General features: G+C 46.6%; 1 protein-coding gene across 1 annotated transcript; it reads left to right on the forward strand.

The window, feature by feature from the left end:
• The first annotated feature begins 6556 nt into the window (after positions 1-6556).
• Positions 6557-7634, forward strand: LOC136540541 (uncharacterized). The gene has a single exon (XM_066532543.1). The coding sequence runs from the start codon at positions 6809-6811 to the stop codon at positions 7208-7210; it is 402 nt and encodes a 133-aa protein (XP_066388640.1). The 5' UTR covers positions 6557-6808; the 3' UTR covers positions 7211-7634.
• Positions 7635-20256: the final 12622 nt, after the last annotated feature.

The raw sequence follows: 20256 nt of genomic DNA on the forward strand, positions 1-20256 counted from the left end.
TAGAAGATTTCTCTCTCTTCCACCTCATACAGATGCTAAGATTTTAAATATAGCCACAGCGTGGGCACCGGTGCTTGGGTTGACTGTGGACCCTGCCAAAAAAAAAATCCTGTCCTTCTCCTCATCCATCCCCTCCATTCCAGCGGACGGCGTGCTCCTCTCACCTTCCTCGTAGTTCGGGATTGAATTTTTTATGTTTCAGGCACCGTGGAACGAACATGTCCCGATGCTAAGATTTTTTGAAACTGGGCACCGGCCACCGCGTTAAGCACCGGTGCTTGAACGCTCTCTCTCCTTCCTTGGCACCGGCAAAAGCCCACATTGTGGCCAGTCTAATGCCAAGTTATCCCCTGACGTGGCGGCACCAACTGGTGTTCCCATCATAGGTCCTCTTTCTTTCTTGGTTGATGGAATAGCACCGTGTGGAGCCATTGAATCATGCGTTGGATCCTAAACGTATTGTTTGTTTGATGTAGGGAACAACCCGTCCATCGTCACACCATCCCCCAGCATAATCATGTCATCTACTCGTTCCTCCAAAAATAGTTGGTTGAACCCATATAGGACGTGTTGATGTCGGATGGAGACTCCCCAAACCAAATAACCTTCGAGATGTTCGTACTTAACAAAAATAAAACATGTTATGACGTGGTGCTATGGTAGCATGACAAGACACCAAGTCCGTTGGGTGTTCTTTTTTCAAGAAAAAAAACTCGGACTATGGGGAATAGCATGCGTACCCAGAGCATTTCGCATTAAAGTAGAGAACTTGATGAGTACAGGCCCGATCTTCCGAGAGGTAGCCGGTAAGTTCGATTTGTGGAGATCTCGACGTTGGCGATCCGGCTTCAAATCAGACACGATTCGAACCCTGCAACCGTTACACCACTGCTCCGTTGGATATCAACCAAGCACAACTTGATTGACCTCGCCAAGAAGGCTTTTCCTGCAAGCGAATCGAAGAGCACAAGCAAGAAGGTAAAACACGCAATCTGAAATTGCAAATATGAATGACGCGAATATCAATAGAGGATTCAAGAACTCGGTTCCAAAGGACTAATCGACACAGTGGAGGAGATCAAGAACGGGGCCCTGGATCACTGTAAAAGGATTTGTCACCACAATTACAATGAACAATTCAGTTTCTCGATGGAAAACTAAACTCTAAACAAAACCCAATTGTGTAGCAGCGGCGGCGGCTGTGTTTATAGTCTAAGACTCGACCTAGGGTTGGGGACGGCCAGGGGTTGGGCGCCCACAACTTGGGCTTAAGGCCCGACACGATACATGGCCAAGTTGGCCCAAATAGGTGACGTAGCACCTTGCCGTGGTCACACAGAATGATCCACAGACCTTCTGGAGCTAGGACCAGATCCAAAACGACGGCGTCGTCGTCCCCTTTCCAACGCATCCAAGAACGGCCCGTTTCGATGTCGCATGAGGAAGTTATGACCGAAACAGTGACGACGTGTCTGCTGAATCTGAGGGTGACGTGGCAGCTGAGTTTGGAACGAATTGGAACTTGGGGAAGACCATGGCGTCGGTGTGTCCAGCGTGGCGATGTCCTCATCATCCTCCCCTTCTCGAATTGGAGTCGTCCTCGACTCCATCTTGGCGATGTCCTCATCAGAACTTATCACTGAGTTCGAGAAAAATCTCCGAACCTCGTACCCCGTCCGCACATAGGAGCTCGTTACCTTGCCGGTGGGCTGGTGCCACAAACCTATGCTTTGGGTAACACGGGGCAGATGAGGGTCTTTTTTTACCTCCGGCACTACAATTTGTCCCCGTGGGGGATCGAACCCAGACCGCAAGGGTGCCACTGGTGTCGGTGTTTCGAGTAAACACCAACGAGTAAATTTGTATTATTGCGCGTTTGGCTCGGATGGTATGCTAAGAGGACACAAGGTTTATACTGGTTCGGGCAGAATATCCTTACGTCTAGTTCGTTGCTGCTGCTCATGTTACTAGCACTGGAAAGTTCGTAGTAGGGGTTACAAACGAGCGAGAGAGGGACAGGTCCCAAGTCTCTGGTGGAAAGAACGAATGGGTACTGAGAGCTCGGTCGCTACTCGGCTATGTGTTCGAGGTTTAATGCTAGTGGTCTTGATATGATGTAGTGCGATATGCGATGCCCCTTAGTGGAACGTCCTGTTTTCTCTTTTATAGGCCAAGGAAAAACACGAGTTACATTGGGAGAAAAAAGGAGAACGAAAGGTAGAGGGAGTCTTTCAGGGTCATCGGGCCTCCCTTTTTCTCTATGCGGGCCCTGCTGACACGACAGGGGGTGACAGGGACAGCTCCATGTCGGGTGCCTGTCCGCTGACAATGCCATGCCCTGGCATTGTCAGCAGGTCATCACGTCCCACTCCGCCCCCCGCGGGTGGCGCGATGAACCAGCATGCTGATCAGCGTTCGTACATGGAGTAGGCAGCATAGTGACCATATGCCCATCACTGTAGGCAATGTGAGTTCCCTGGAATGATATGTCGTGGGGACGGGTTGTGCTGAGACATGACCGCTCCGTGCACGATGCTAGAAGTTTGACCTTGGCTTGTACTTTTCTAGCCCGTAGTGGTTGACGGCGACGCGAGCTTCCATTAGGAACCGTGTTCGAGGGATCGAGCGAAGCGGAGCCAGCCCTCTAACGTCGGTCGAGGTGGAGCCTATCCTCGAGGGTCGGCCAAGGTGGAGCCCACCCTTAGACGTGGGTTGAGGCGGAGCCAACCCTCGAGGGTCGTCCGAGGCGAAGCCTATCCTCAAGAGTCAGCCAAAGCGGAGCCAACCTTTAGACGTCGAGCGAGGCAGAGCCAGCCCTCAGACGTCGGGCGAGGCAGAGCCAACCCTTGGGGGTCGGGCGAGGTGGAGCCAACCCTCAGGAGTCAGCCGAGGCGGAGCCAACCCTTGGGGGTTGGACGAGGCGGAGCCCGCGACCTCAGCGTCCACCGAGGCAGAGCCAACCCTCGGGGGTCGGACGTGGTAGAGCCCGTGGCCTCAGCATCCACTAAGGCGGAGCCAACCATCGGGGGTCGGACGAGGAGGAGCCCATGGCCTCAGTGGTCGGACGAGTCAGAGCCCAGCAAGAGGTGTAGTCACGCTCTTGACCACTCGAATGAATCAACGTTGATTGTTATTAGCTTCTTCTCTTCTGGTACCCTAGTATTGGTCCCTGACAACTAGGCTTCTTGACTAGCCGGTCTAGCATCCATTGCCTTTTTTCAAGAAACATATAAATAGTTATGATTTGGTATTATTTGGCACTATCACACTAAAAGAGCAAGTAAACCATTCTAGGAGAAGGTAGCTGGATAGCCCAGAAAAATAGTCTGAAAGTTTAGGCTCCAATTGATAGTGCTTCTAGAGGCATCCATGCGTAGCTCCGCAACTCTGCTCACCAAATGGGTCGAGGGTCCCCACTTCACACCGCTCCAGCCACTGATTCATGCTATCTAGAGCCAGGAGCATCCCCCTGATGACTCCTTCGTCCAAGCATATAGGGCTCCCCAAAATGCCTCGGCTCCATGCGAGTGAGATGCAGAGCGTACGAAAATGCCAAGGCAAAAGCGAATGGGGCATCGACTCTAGGTGGGCGTGGCGCAGGAGGAAGGGTGGGGTCTCCATGGGAGACTTGATGGGAGGCGCCGCAAGTGGATAAGGAAGAGAGGGAGGGAGGGCAAAACAAAAGATCGGAGAGGAGAAAAAATAAAGAAAGAAAGATAAAGAAATGACAAACATTTCATCTTTTCTTTTTCCTATCACGAGGAACTATTTTGTTAAAGATTTTACCAAAGTGTTTCAACTCCACCAATAAAGCTGTCGGTGTTTTGGGTCTGGTGGATACCCAACCAACTAGTGAAAGTGTACTACGTGCCCTAATCCCGGATGGTGATGCAAAGAGACACAAGGTTTATACTGGTTCAGGCAATAGGTGCCCTACGTCCAGTCTAAGAGTGCGATCTTGTATTCCTTACACCGAAGTGCTTGTAGTAGGGGGTTACAAGCTGAGCGAGAGAGGGAGCTAGTCCTAGGTCTCTACGTGAAGTGGTATGGGTTGCTTGAGATGTTGATCTCTTGCAGTCAGGGAGCGCGTGCGTGTTACGGAGCGTTGTGCGTTGCTTGCCCGTCTATGTGTCTCCGTTCTCTAAAAGCGGCCCTGGTCACTCTCTTTTATAGTCGAAGGGAGGCACGGGGGCGATACATGGATTTGCTACGTGATGTTTTTGTGAGCAGAGGTGGCATGTCTGAGCCCTGTAGCTCGTCACTATGGTGGTATGGTCGGCGAAGCGACCTTGTCCTCGGTGCACTGGAGCGACGCGCCGATCACGCCTGATCATGTGCGACGTGGGAGCTCCTGTGGTGGCATACGTGCCTTCTTCTGTTGGCGGTGTGCTGGTCACTGTATGTTTGACCGGCGCAGAGAGCCGAGGCTGGGTAGAGGCGACGACACGGGTGTGCTGACTCCGAGGATACAGGAGCTTGGCCCTGTGCACGACGTGGGAGCTCCTGCGGCTTGGCGCAGGGTATGGTGCGTACTGCGGACGACGTGCCGGTCGCTGTAAGTTAACAATGTAGAGAGCCGAGGCCCAGCCGGTGCAGAGGCTGAACCATTATGTGGGGCTCAGCGGGTGCGAATCCCGAGGCTATAGGGACCCCGAAGCGGATAGCCGAGGCTCGGAGGGAGCAGTTGGTCTTTGTATGTCGATTCCGAGGCTACAGGGACCTGGACATGACTCTCCATGCCGCGCTGTCCTTGGAGCAGGGGTTAGGCAGCACAGTGCAGCATGGGTGTCAGTCGCGGGCACAGTGCTAAGCACAGCGGCCGGTAACCACTGCCCCGTCCTATCTCGGACGGCATGGCGTCGATGTGACTCACGTCTTGTCGGCCACTCCGCTGTATCGAGCCGTCGTTCGGCTGACGTCGCGGGAGTGGTTGAACGCGTTAGTTGGACGTGACGTCCTGTCAGAGAAGTCGGTCAAGGCGGAGGCGACGGGGTTGTTGCCGAGCTGGCCTCGGGCGAGGCAGAGAATCGGTACCTCGTCCGAGGCCTCGTGGTTTTATTTTGGGCCGAGCCCGCTTCGGGTGAGTCCAGATATTGTTCGAGGTGGGCAGGGTGGTCCAGCCGAGCCTCGAATGAGGTGGGGGTTTGCCGGTGGTTGTCTCTTAGCTTTGATTTTTATAAGGTCTAAGCGATTTTTTCGGTTCTTGCTTAGGGGACCCCTGTAACAGAATCGACCAATTATACAAAATTAAGTAAGAAAATCATCCGCCAGAGCAGACAATTTAGCAAACTTAAGCCTATATAACCCGGTAGTCCGTGAAATCACGAAGGATTTCAAATCAACTTCCATTCCAGCCAAGATCATAATAAGTTTAGCGGTCACCATCACATATTACATAAAAGTTTGCATCTTAGATACATCAGAGTTTAAACATAGTTATTACAAAACAAGTTCAAATAAAAGTAGCGGAAGCCATTTGTTCAAACCACACACACTCACACGGAGTTCAAATACAGTGCCAGCTAATGATCATCTCCAATAAAAGCATCATACGAGACGTAAGAAATAACCATGCCCATGGTCCTAAGCATCACCCATCGCAGGATAAAGGCAGTTGATACATTAGCCGTAATACATCTGTCCATCTACAACAAGTGGGAATAAAACTCTGAGTACGAGAATATACTCAGCTAGACTTACTCGACGTAACCAAAAATAAGTGACACCAAGGATTATGAAGGCTTTATAGTAGGGTAGCTGACTCATTTGCAAAAAAAGCATTTTTAGCATTTCAAGAACCTTTCCAAAAGCATTATTGTCAAGTTAATTATTATTAACCTGTCGACTAGATTTGCACCTATACTAGAGCAAACATGTGATTAAGCCAATAAGGATAACCAATGATCATTAACAACTTCCATATTGTCATATTCATTATAACTGTCCAAGTGTTCCATTAACATTATTACGATGAAGTAACTCAAGTCAAGTGCTCACTATCCAGGAGCGATGGCGATTCGAATCGATTCCTAACCAGCCGATGATTTATTCCTTACATAAACCTCCTTTTTATGGTACCCGACAAAAGCTATTCGTAGAGTAAAAAGAATGGCTCCACAAGTAAAACGGAGTTGCACCAAACAAGACCTTGATATCCTTGCTTAGTTGAAATTTTGGGGGGGCTTCATCAATTTAACACCTACCAAATGACAACAATAAGCATACATCATGTTCGTTTGGCTGGGCTTGTTTGTTGCTGGATCGTAAAAAAGTAATGCTGGCTGGTTTAGTGTAAAAAAAATATTGTTTTAACTAAAAATTTACGATAATTTACGATTGAATAATTCCAGCTGAACAGGCCTGGTAGCTGTCGCTGCCAGCTCAGCAGCCGCAGTTTCATCAAACCCCCCAACACCAAGCAATTCCCACCTCAATCATTTGCGATGCGGGCCCCATGCGAACCCCCTCACCACACCCTTCTCCTTCCTCCCGCCATTTTAACCGACGCTGCCGGCCTCACTGACTCCCCCCGTTCCATTCCAGCTCGTCTCCTCAAATACAAAAGCCGCACACCCACAGAGCGACCAGCTCCACCAATCGCAGCACCGCTGCCCTCCAGGCCTCCACCTCCTCCTCCATGGACGAACCGCCGCTCCATCCACCACTCCTGCCCCACGCCCTCACCACCGGCGAGTAGCACCTCTTTGCTGCTGCCCTTGCCTTGACGGATTCGAATTCGGGGAGCAGAAGCTTTGTTTCCCCTGCCTTCAGCCGTACCGCGCCGGCCGATTCTCTAGGCTTCTCCCCGATGTCCGCGGCGGCGGCGGTGGCCGGGCAGGAGGTGGCGCCGGCCATCGTGGCCGTGGCCGAGGCGGAGGAGTGGGAGGTGTGCGCGTGCTGCGGGCTCAGGGAGGAGTGCACGCCGGCGTACGCGGCCGGCGTGCGCGCGCGGTACGGCGGGCGCTGGCTGTGCGGGCTCTGCGGCGACGCCGTGGGCGAGGAGGTCGCCGCCGGGGGCGGATCGGTGCTGGAGGTCGAGACGGCGATCGCGGGGCACGCCGCCTTCTGCCGCGCGCTCGGTGGGGGGACGCCGGCCGCGGCCGAGCGGCTCATCGCGGCGGTGCGGCGGCTGCTCCGCAACGCCGACGCGGGCGGCAAGCAGAAGGACAAGGCCGTGGTGGTGGTGGAGTTCCAGGAGGCCGCCTCTTGACCGCCTGAATCTGAATGGGACGGATCAAAGATTTGTTCTTGCAGGCGGCGCTAGTCCTCTTTTCGTAATTTACATTTTTATTAGTTCTGAATATTTGTATGCTTAAATTCGGACATGAGCGCTGAAATTTCTCCAGCCCTTGTACAAGCCCTTAGGAGATGTGGAACATCAGAAATTTTGGAGAAAAGGGGCCGTGAGAGATTTGAAGTATATATAAAAGCTAGTACAGGATGGGAGAATCCCATCTTTCGTGTCATTTAGTTCAAATTCATCCAATCTGTACATTTATGATTTAACAGTGCTGAAAGTTGAAGATGCCAATCATTTCTGGCTGAGGATTGAAGATGCCATTCCTTGCTGAATACATATAGGAAACCGAAAGACACAGAGGCAGAGGTCCGGTCGATTGGAACTACTTTTTTTTTCAGATTAAATCATAGATGACATAGAACTACTTTCAGATATACTCTGCTGAGACTAAGTCAAATCCAGTAGGCTTCTACTAGCACAAGACAAACATTCGTGCAAGTGAATACAAAGTATCTTAAATTTCAAGATTAGCCGGCTATAATAAGTGCTGGTTACATGCCATGGATTTTTTTTTAGTAACAGAGCATGGAGGACAATACAATCTACAGTCATGTGGAGCAATTGTTTAGATCACGCGAGAGTCTGAGGATCGCTTTGAGTAAATAATTCAGAAATATATAGTCGCGTTGCATATAACGACTTTTTTACTCATCTAGTAGCATCACAGATACAGTGCAACACTGCAACTTGCAGATGCTAGCCACTAAAGTGTAGTCCAAAGCAAGGATTGATATCTAAATTGCACATTGCAATAAAGCCAAGTCACTGAATACAAAATCATCCAGATTTTAAGGTAAGTCACTGCGCATAAAGTGATAACCATTGTGTTACTTAATTTGTTGGTGATATGCTTGGCCTTTTCAAGTAAGATGTGTTCTTATCTGCTGCCCTCCCAGAGGAAATCATGTTAATGTTCCTTGCTACTACTACTACTACTTTGCTACTGATTCTTTAATCAGAAGAGGAGTAAGATTGATGAAGCCAACTTTGCTGAAAAATAAATAAACTTTGTGAATCATCTGGCTTATAAAAAAATTATTCGGGGGCCTGCGACTGACGGGAAACCACTCTTGATGTTGAACTAATGGTTGTTGATTGGTTGAAGGAGATGCTAATAACCTTCAATGATTTTGTTGGGCTTAATGGAGTGGAGTGAGTACCAATCATGCATGGCTATTGGCTGTGATTGTCAATGTGATGCTCATCTTCACGTGCGCGGTGCGCCAAACTGAGCCCAATCAGGATCCATGATTTCTTCCGCAATTTTTTTTTTCATCGCGCGTCCCGCGTCCGACATGAAGAATCCATTCCTGTGATTTTAGTGAGGATTCAGGGCTCTCTGTCTGTCCTATGGACATTCAGACAGCGGTCGTTATCACATACATAGGCAATTCATAAACTGCCGGATCCTACGCGGCGTGTTTACAAAATTTACTAAATTTCCAGTTAAACATGGCTTGCTTGAACATCACGCATTAATTCTCTTCATCAGGATTTCATACTACCACACAGCATTCAATTCGAAATTTGGGGCTGAAATAATTCGGCGCTTCTGTTGCTGTTCTTTCTTCTTTCAGCTCAGAGCGCTGGTGGTCAGAGTTGATGATATCGTTGGCGTATTGGCGAAGCCGAATCTTCCATGCGCGACGTAATCATCGATAGCTTCTTGATGGAGAACTAGACCAGTGCACCAATGGCGTGAAGATCATGATGTGGCCACCAATTACCATCCCCTTTCCCCGAATTTAAAACATGATTTCGTATGAGTTTTTGTCTTGACCAGGGAATTTTTACAGAATTGCTACGCATCAACCGGTTGATTTGTGAGCCTCTGTCAACCAACTGTTTTGGCCGTCAGATGGGCGCGGATGGCTCGGGCGGACGGCGCGGCCAGCAGGGGGTGCGGCCGGCGAAGCAGCAGGCGTGGCCGGCCTCGGAGCTCGCTACTCCAGCCATGGCGGGCACGGCGCAAGGCCGGGGGCCATGTCACACCCAATTTTAAGGATAAAATTGAATGCACAAAACTCATGTGTGCCTAGGAATCAGTCACACACACAAGTCGACAAATCACATAAAGTATCATCACAGTGTCTCTTACATCACAAATAATAACATTAAGTAGTCTTACACAATACAGCGGAATAGTAAAGGATAACACTCTCGTGGAACACCATCATAGGGAAGGTCAACTGGTTGACCACAAGCCTAAAAATCCTTAGGGAAATCCTCATACCCGTTGTCATATGTTACCCATCCGGGATTTTTATCCAAATAAAGAAAATAAACAAGTGTAAGTACATTTCATACTTAGCAAGCTAACATGGGGTTATGAAGCTCAAAAAAGATTGACTCTGGTTTACTGCAGTTAGCATTTTTAGTAGGTCAAGCTTTTATTATCAGATATTATCAAGTTTTGCTTAAGCTCCTATTTAATCCCATAAGAACATATATCAGTGTCAAGTGTACCATATATCATCATAGAACAACTTAAATGATCAACAACAAGTATTCTGTTATTCTGTGAGTTTTCCGGGCCGCTCGTAACCATAAGCACGGCTGTTATAATAGTTTGTTACCCTCTGCAGAGGTGGTGCACATTCACCGCGAGTCGTGATCCCCATATGCCCGGGTTAATTACTTCCATGTCACTACCAAGGTGAGCGGGTAGGGTACACTATGAAGCCATTTCATAGGTTTCCCTAACAAGTTAGGGCCGCTAGGTTTCTTTGGCAGGCAGATGTAGGAACCCCCCTTTCCTATGGCACATATCCATCGCGGCTATACTCATAGAAACAGAGGCAGCCCTATACCCAATGTGGCAAGCCCCATTTGCGCCAAAAATGTAACCTCTAACTAGCTAGGAAAGATCCTATTACTGAGCTAAAGTCAGAGCCATATGACTCTCCCGGTTGCACTGTCAGTCCCAGCTTTTACCGACAGATAAGTCCTTATGGAGAGCTAGGAGCAACATGAACAAATGTCATTTGCATCTTCGCCCTATGGAACAGTTGTTATGAATCATGTTAAACTCTTAGTTCCATAGTATCATTCATCATCATGTATATCAAATTCAGTTAGAGCACTAGCAATCTACCCATATGCATTTAACCCATAGGAAACAAGGAACATGATAAACAATCACTAGGATGTCTTTACGGGTATCAAAATTAGACACATGCAAATGAGTAATTGATTAAAGTGAAATAGGATATCAAGGAAGGCCCATGCTATACTTGCCTTGGTTCACAAACTCGTGCTGGTCCTGCTGGTCGTCGAAGAATTCTTGGTCTCCAACGTTTTCCTCATCGTCTGAACGTGACCAACACGGCAACATACAACATTCCAAAAGCATTCATGCAAAGCAAACATTCCTATCATTAGAACAGCATACCAATAGTATTGAAAACAAGATAAATGTTTGTAAACATAATCTACGTCTCGCTACGATCACGTCAACGCGAAGTTCACGAAAAACGGAGCTAAAATGCGAAAGTTATGATTTAAACGGATTTTCCTATAGCAATATATTTAATTAAATCTAACCATGAATTTAAAAAGTTCCAAACTTGACTAACAGTGGTTCTAACATGTAGGTTATGGAATTACGAAGCTAACGCGATTTGAATGGATCAATTCGGAGCTAAAACGACAATTTTATAAGCGAAATAGTTCAAATGGCATTTATGTAAATACTGAAAACGTATTTTTGACTTAAACCGTGAAGTTTACGTTTTCCAAATGAGATTGCGCACTCGGGAAAATACGCCTTGGACCGCGGGTTAGGACTTAGAAAAGTCCAGGGTCTCTTTTGTAAAACAGCCACGCGAAGGGGTATCGGCTGATCTCGGCCGTTGGATTAGAAACGAGCGGTTCAGATTAGACTTGGGGAGGGAGAGAGAAGAATTCTGGCCGGGCACAGTGACGCCGGCGGTGAGGCGCCATTGCCGGCGGTGTGGAGGTCTCAGTCGCGCGCGATTAGGGGCTAGGGTTCACCAAATGCGAAACCGAGAGCACCGATGAGCGTGGGGGAGGAAGGGGGTCTCGGCCATGCCGTTACGGCGGCCGGGAACGGCGGGTAGCGCGGTGGCCGCCATGGCCGGCGATGATGGCTTGCAGAGCTCGCTGCTAGGGCTCAAGAAGCCAAGAAAAGAGAAAGTAAGGGCACCGGGAGATAGAGGGGTGCCAGGGGGTTCTCACCGTGGGGAAGAAGGATGACGGGGAAGCTCGGCAGCGGCGGTCCGTGCGAAGGAGAAGACAGCGGATTCCGGTGACCTTCGGCTGTGGCGGTTGCGGGCTTCCTCGGTGCTTGGCGAGCGCGAAGAAGAGAGCGGGGAGCAGCAGGGTGCGCGGGGAAAGGCTTGGCTGCTATTTGAAGCGGCCGGGGCGCGAGGGGGATGCTCCCACGACGCCAATCGTGGGTGGCAGTTGCGGCCAGGCCGGGCTCGAGCGGTTCTGAGCCGCACGGGGAAGAAGGCGGCGCCGATAAGCGGGGCCCGGGCGTCAGCGGCAGGGCACGGGGGAGCGTGGGCGACGATTGCCTGGCGCGGCTTGCTGGGCCGAGCGGCCGAGGCGCGCGGCTGGGCTACGGTTGGCGGGGGTGCTGGGCCGCGGGGCGGGGAAAGGGGAGAGCTGGGCTGGGGCTGCGGTGCTGGGCCGAGCGGAGAAAAGGGGAGAGGGGGCCAGCGGGCCAATTTCAAGAAAGGGAAAGGAAAAAAGATTCTTTCCTTTTCTATTTCTTCTATTTTCCAAAACCCTTTTTAAATTCAAATTTCAATTCTTTTTGAAATCTTTAACAAATTTCCAAGCATTCACAAAATGATATGCAGCAGCATGTATGCATCAAAAAGTTTCTAACCCTATTTTTAAATTTTAATTCCATAAAATTTATTATTTCCCTATCTTTTAATGCACACACCTTTGCTTAAATAAATCATATTTACTAATTTTAAAAGAATGCAAATTTTAGGATGTTACAATTCTACCCCCCTTAAGATGAATCTCGTCCTCGAGATTCGGGTGATTGCTTACTCAAACAGTTGGGGATAAGTCTTTCTCAGATCATCTTCTCTTTCCCAAGTAGCCTCATCCTCTGTATAACGATTCCACTGCACCTTGCACATCTTTACTGTTCGGCTTCTCATAACTCTTTCGGTAGTTTCCAAGATCTTTATCGGATACTCTTCATAAGTAAGATCTTCCTTGACAGCAAGTTCTTCTAAAGGAATCTGTTCTTCTGGTACCCTCAGACACTTTTTCAATTAGGAAACATGGAACACGTCGTGCACACTGGACAAACTCTCAGGCAATTCCAACTGATAAGCTACCTCTCCACGTCTCTCTAGGATCTTAAAAGGCCCTATATACCTTGGTGCTAACTTTCCCTTCATATTGAATCTTCTCACACTTCTTATTGGTGACACTTTCAAGTACACATAATCACCAATCTTGAAAGTCAGCTCTCTTCTGTGGGTATCAGCGTAACTCTTCTGTCAGGACCAAGCTACTCTCAAATTGTCTCTAATCATTCTCACTTATTCTTCCACGTCTCTAAGGACATCAGGACCAAACACTTGAGTTTCTCTAGTCTGATTCTAGAACAAAGGCGTTCTACACTTACGTCCATACAACACTTCGAAAGGTGCCATCTTGAGACTCTTCTGATAACTGTTGTTGTACGAGAACTCTGCGTAAGGCAGACTCTTATCCCAACTATCACCATACTGAAGTGCACATGCTCTCAACATATCTTCCAAAATCTGGTTGATCCTTTCAGTCTGTCCATCAGTTTGTGGGTGGTAAGCAGAACTGAAATTCAACTTTGTCCCCAAAGACCTATGCACTTTATGCCAGAATTGCGATGTAAACTGAGTGCCTCTATCTGACACAATCTTCTTGGGAACACCATGTAAGCACACTATTCTTTCCATGTACAACTCTGCTAGTCTTGCACCATTATAGATAGTCTTGACTGGTAAAAAGTGAGCAACCTTGGTGAGTCAATCCACTATTACCCATATTGAATCATAACCTCTTTGAGTGCGGGGCAGTCCTACAATAAAATCCATACCAACTTCTTCCCATTTCCATTCAGGGGTCTTCATTGGTTGTAGTAACCCTGCAGGTCTTTGACGCTTAGCTTTCACTCTTTGACAAGTGTCACACAAAGCCACATATTCTGCCACATCTCTCTTCAAATCATACCACCAATACTTCTCCTTGAGATCTAAGTACATCTTGGTACTCCTGAGATGTATAGAGTAAGCAAACTCATGGGCCTCTTGCAGAATTGCATCTCATATAGCTTTCACTTCAGGTACACATATCCTTTTCTCGAACCAAAGAGTACCATTCTCATCCATTCTGAATCCGGGTGCCTTTTCAAGCACTACATTCTCTGCTATCTCCTTAAGTTTTTCGTCCTCTAATTGACCTTTGCGTATCTCTGGCTCCAATGTAGGTTCTATCACCAATTCCATTGCATTAGTGGCCAGGCTCAAGTTGAGATACTCCATTTCAGCACACAACTCTACTAACATAGATGTTATCTAAAGTCCATTGGCATAGCTCTTTCTGCTAAGTGCATCAGCTATGACGTTTGCCTTTTTCGGGTGATAATGCACTTCTAAATCATAGTCTTTGATCAATTCCAACCAACGACGTTGTCTCAGATTCAGATCTGATTGGGTAAAGATATACTTCAAACTCTTATGATCAGTATAGATATCACTCTTATGTCCAATTAGATAATGTCTTCAGATCTTCAAAGCATGAACCACAGCTGCCAATTCTAAGTCATGAGTAGGATAATTCAACTCATGCTTCCTTAGTTGTCTAGATGCATATGCAACCACTCTTCCCTCTTGCATAAGCACACATCCAAGACCCAAATGGGATGCATCATAATATATAGAGAAGTTCTTGCTTAAATTAGGCAAGATTAATACTGGAGCTGTAGTCAATCTCTTCTTTAACTCTTCAAAGTTTGTCTGGCATTTATCCGACCATACATACTTAGCATTCTTTTCCAACAGAGCTGTCATGGGCTTGGCTAGCATGGAAAAGCCTTCAATGAACCTTTGGTAATAACTAGCTAATCCTAAAAAGCTACGAATCTCACTTACAGTAGTTGGTGGTTTCCAATTCAGTACATCTTACATTTTGCCTGGATCCACTGCTATTCCACCATTGGAGACTACATGACCCAGAAAAGAGACTTCCTTTAACCAAAACTCACACTTGCTCCGCTTAGCGTACAATTTATGTTCTCTAAGCTTTTGCAAGACCAACCTTATGTGTTCCACATGTTCTTCTTCAGTCTTGGAGAATATTAGTATGTCATCTATGAATACTACCACAAATTTATCCAGAAACTCCATGAACACCTTATTCATCAGATACATGAAGTATGCGGGTGCATTGGTCAATCCAAAAGACATAACGGTGTACTCATATAATCTATACCATGTAGTGAATGCTGTCTTGGGTATATCCAAGTTCCGAATCTTAAGCTGATGATAACCAGATCGGAGATCAATCTTGGAGAACACATATGCTCCTCTCAATTGATCAAACAAATCATCAATCCTAGGCAAAGGGTATTTATTCTTGATGGTAACCTCATTAAGTGAGAGGTAATCCACACACATCTGTTGACTACTATCCTTCTTATCCACAAAGATCACAGGGCCCCCCCATGGGGAAGAACTGGGGCATATGAAACCTTTTTCTTGCAACTCTTTTAGTTGTTTCTTAAGCTCTTCTAATTCATTAACTCCCATTCTATATGGACATTTAGCTATTGGTGTAGTTCCAGGTAATAATTCAATAATGAATTCAATGTCTTGGTCAGGTGGCATACCTGGCAAGTCATCAGGGAAGACATCCGGGAACTCCTCCACGACATGATCTTGTTCATTGACTTCACCATCTAGCTGGTTCACTGTGGCTGTAGGCTGAGCTTGCACTACTACTTCTACATAGATTCTATCCCCATTGAGTGATGTCACAACCACAAATTTCTCCTGACACTGAATCACTGCCTGATGTTGTTTCATTCAATCCATTCCCAGGATAAGATTAATTTCCGCTGTTCTCAACACAATAGGCTTCACTTTGAAGTCTACCCCCCTTAAGGAAATGCTAGTTGAGGGGCTCCAATAAGAAGTAGGCATACTACCTCCCGGGGAATTCACTGGTATGGGGTTTTTCATGGCACACAAAGGTATGCTATGCATTCTAACAAAAGCTTGGGAGATAAAAGAATGCAAAGCACCAGAATCAAAAGTACGGTAGCAGAGATAGAGTTGACGCTGAACGTACCCAACATGACCTCAAGCGTCTTCTGAGCTGCATCAGATGACACATAGTTCACCTTCGCTGTGTGAGGTGGTCGGGCATTGAACTTTTGATTATTGGTCTGGTTCTGAGGTGCTTGTTGGTTCTGCTTCTTAGGACACTGATGAGCGTAGTGACATACTTCTCCACATCGGTAACAGGCATTGGGATTGTTGGATGCACCACTCTTCATAGGAGCATTGTTAGGCACTCCCTAGTGTGTTGCAGGATTGCTGGTCTATTGCGGGGGACGCTGATTTCCAAACTGTTGCTGGTACTAAGGGCGTTGCTGGAACTGGTTCCGCTGAGGATACTGACTACGGTTTCCCTGGTGAGTTGGTCCTTGATTCCTCTACTAGAAACCTTGCTGGGGATAAGCACGTGGGCGAGTGTTGCTTTCAGAAGCTTGCCCTTGGAGCCTTCTCTTCTTAGCTTCCATCTCCTTACGCTTATCGTCAATCACGATTGCGTGATTCACCAAAGACTGGAAGTTAGGGTAAGTATTAGACATTAGCTAGAGCTGTAGTCCATCATAGACTCCCTTGAGGAAACGGCGTTGCTTATCCTTATCATCCACTACATTATTAGGAGCGTAGCGTGATAGTTGGGCGAACTTGTCCCGATACTCCGCCATAGTCATTGATCCTTGCTTGAGAGATCTAAATTCTTCCTGCTTTAGTTTCACTAGTCCATCAGGAATATGGTATGACCAAAAATTGTCCTTGAATTCCTACCAAGTGATAGCAGGAGCATTATTGGAACGTCCAAACTGGAATGATTCTCACCAATCCTGAGCAGCTCCTTGGAGTTGTCCAGAAGCGTACAACACCTTCTCAAGGTCATTGCATTGTGCTATGTTTAGTTGTTTCTCCACAGCACGCAACCAATCATCTGCCTCCATAGAGTCCGAGGCATGGGTGAACACCGGTGGACGACCTTTCATAAACTCTCCACGCTTATCTCTAACCTAAACAGGTGGTGGCCCTCTTGTAGGTTCATTGTCCAAGCGCTGCATCATAGCTTGCATCAGCTGCGCTTGCATTCCCAATATCTGTTCCATGGTCACAGGTGGCGGTGGTGGATTTAGAAGAGCATCACACCCACGACCATGGCCTCTGCCTCTTCCTCCTCTTTCGACCATCTGTTTTCCAACAAATGTGCAAAATTTAGAGATTTTTTTCCATTTATAGAGAGCTTACAAAAGATAAGACACAATACTGAGAATTTTCTGGACAAGACTCAAATTCAGCAGTTCAGTAAAACTATTATATCTCAAGTTTCAGAGATCCAACAGAGGTGCACCAAGATTTGTTAGAAAGCTTAGGACATAAGCTACAACTTTCATTTAGACCACTTTTACAGATTCTGACACGCACATGGTCAAAAGTAGAGCTAAACCAAAACTGTTCTGAGTTCCAGACAGCGTAGGAACATCAACTTGTGACGGCTAGATCTCCCAAACCTGAACAGCTATTGACGTGATTCTAAAGACACTCGAAAGATACAGAGGTCTAGTTATTTCCACAAAAATTTCAGAATTTTTATCATCCTAGATTTCGAGATACCAGAAAAAGAACACAGGCTGCTCCAGAAATCAGCACAGCAGAGATAAGATAAAGCGAAACATCTGCATTAAGATTTCATTCTAACTAAAAGTTCCAATCTAAGGAAGTTGTGAACATGCCCACAAACTTCCAGCAATCAAGCAAAATACCAAATCAACCAAGTTCACAGATTAAACATCTAATCAACCAAGTTCACAAGACCAACAAGACTAAATAAGAACACAAACTAACGACGTGGTAATCTAGATCAAGGCACCTAACACCTATGGAGCGGTGTCAATCATGGTGAAGGACCGGCGCTTCTTCTTGTAGATGGAAGGCTGTCCAAGTTGTGCTCGAAGTTCATCCACTTGTTTCTGAAGACGTCTCTACGCCCTCTGAGATGCACGCAGTTCTCCTTTGACTTCCTCATCCACTCCCTACATAGCGTGGACATGCTGCACCATTGCCTCTAGAGTTGGGTCATTCTCTGGTGGAGCCAAAACCTGCCAAACACCCTCATGATTATTTCAAGAAAGGAACCTGAAGCGATCCTCCCTCATGGCCTCAAAGTGACGACCATGATAGTGGATGTAGGCATTCTGTGCTGCATCCTCCATGCCATCCAAAGTATGGGCTCTCCTGGCAGGGGCACAGTGGACAGTCTCCACCTCATGTCCATTCTTGATATCGTTCCAAGCGGTGACCACCAGCTCTACCTTCCAGAAGGTAGCCTCCAATGGATGTTGGTACTCGGCGCAGTGGTAGCTGATGGAGGCGTGCAAGTCGGGGTAGTAGTCGTCCAGCACGTGGGTGAGGAGAGTGTGGTAGTAGGCTATCTCTAGAGCTGGCTTGAAGTAGTACTTGCACTTCCAGCCAATCTCCTCATCCTCCACGGGAGCAGCTGGGGAGGGTGCAGGTGTAGGGGAAGTAGCCGTCGACTCCTCAGGCGTAGCTACAACAGGATAGACGGGCACGGCGACTGGTGTAGTAGCAGGTGTAGGCGTCGGTGTAGCCATCTCCTCATCGTCGGAGATGATCACAATCTCCCTCTCTGCCCGTGGGGCACGCGGTGTGAACATGGCACGATAGCCGGCGGTGCTGAGTCGAGCAGTCTTTGGATTATGAGACATCTATAGATTTAAAGTGAGATAGAATTAGAATCAATAAATTTAAATAATAGATTAAGGTATGAAAAGCATAAATGTTTTAATAAAATAACAAGAATAAGACAGTAAGCAAGAAACCAGAGGAGCAAAGATGCTAAAACGACCATTTTCTAACTAGGCTTGCGTCCTACAGTCAACCTGGCTCTGATACCAATTTGTCACACCCAATTTTAAGGATAAAATTGAATGCATAAAACTCGTGTGTGCCCATGAATCAATCACACACACAAGTCGACAAATCACATAAAGTATCATCACGGTGTCTCTTACATCATAAATAATAACATTAAGTAGTCTTACACAACACAACAGAATAGTAAAGGATAACACTCTCGTGGAACACCATCACAGGGAAGGTCAACTGATTGACCACAAGCCTAAAAATCCTCAGGGAAATCCTCATACCCGTTGTCATCTGTTACCCATCCGGGATTTTTATCCAAATAAAGAAAATAAACAAGTGTAAGTACATTCCATACTTAGCAAGCTAACATGGGGTTATGAAGCTCAAAAAGGATTGACTCTGGTTTACTGCAGTTAGCATTTTTAGTAGGTCAAGCTTTTATTATCAGATATTATCAAGTTTTGCTTAAGCTCCTATTTAATCCCATAAGAACATATATCAGTGTCAAGTGTACCATATATCATCATAGAACAACTTAAATGATCAACAACAAGTATTCTGTTATTCTGTGAGTTTTCCGGGCCGCTCGTAACCGTGAGCACGGCTGTTATAATAGTTTGTTACCCTCTGCAGAGGTGGTGCACATTCACCGCGAGTCGTGATCCCCATATGCCCGGGTTAATTACTCCCATGTCACTACCAAGGTGAGCGGGCAGGGTACACTATGAAGCTATTTCATAGGTTTCCCTAACAAGTTAAGGCCGCTAGGTTTTCTTGGCAGGCAGATGTAGGAACCCCCCTTTCCTATGGCACATATCCATCGCGGCTATACTCATAGAAACAGAGGCAGCCCTATACCCAACGTGGCAAGCCCCATTTGCGCCAAAAATATAACCTCTAACTAGCTAGGAAAGATCCTATTACTGAGCTAAAGTCAGAGCCATATGACTCTCCTGGTTGCACTGTCAGTCCCAGCTTTTGCCGACAGATAAGTCCTTATGGAGAGCTGGGAGCAACATGAACAAAGGTCATTTGCACCTTCGCCCTATGGAACAGTTGTTATGAATCATGTTAAACTCTTAGTTCCATAGTATTATTCATCATCATGTATATCAAATTCAGTTAGAGCACTAGCAATATATCCATATGCATTTAACCTATAGGAAACAAGGAACAAGATAAACAATCACTAGGATGTCCTTACGGGTATCAAAATTAGACACATGCAAATGAGTAATTAATTAAAGTGAAATAGGATATTAAGGAAGGCTCATGCTATACTTGCCTTGGTTCACAAACTCGTGCTGGTCCTGCTGGTCGTCGAAGAATTCTTGGTCTCCAACGTTTTCCTCACCGTCTGAACGTGACCAACACGGCAACATACAACAGTCTAAAAGCATTCATGCAAAGCAAATATTCCTATCATTAGAACAGTACACCAACAATATTGAAAACAAGATAAATGTTTGTAAACATAATCTACGTCTCGCTACGATCACGTCAACGCGAAGTTCACGAAAAACGGAGCTAAAATGCGAAAGTTATGATTTAAACGGGTTTTCCTATAGCAATATATTTAATTAAATCTAACCATGAATTTAAAAAGTTCCAAACTTGACTAACAGTGGTTCTAACATGTAGGTTATAGAATTACGAAGCTAACGCGATTTGAATGGATCAATTCGGAGCTAAAACGACAATTTTATAAGCGAAACAGTTCAAATGACATTTATGTAAATACTGAAAACGTATTTTTGACTTAAATCGTGAAGTTTACGTTTTCCA

The sequence above is a fragment of the Miscanthus floridulus genome, chromosome 2, assembly GCF_019320115.1.
Source record: "Miscanthus floridulus cultivar M001 chromosome 2, ASM1932011v1, whole genome shotgun sequence".
In the NCBI taxonomy this organism is placed as follows: Eukaryota; Viridiplantae; Streptophyta; class Magnoliopsida; order Poales; family Poaceae; genus Miscanthus; species Miscanthus floridulus.

What these genes read in the sequence shown, in the direction of transcription:
- LOC136540541 (XM_066532543.1), top strand. Translation starts at nt 6,809, where the DNA reads ATGTCCGCGGCGGCGGCGGTGGCCGGGCAGGAGGTGGCGCCGGCCATC.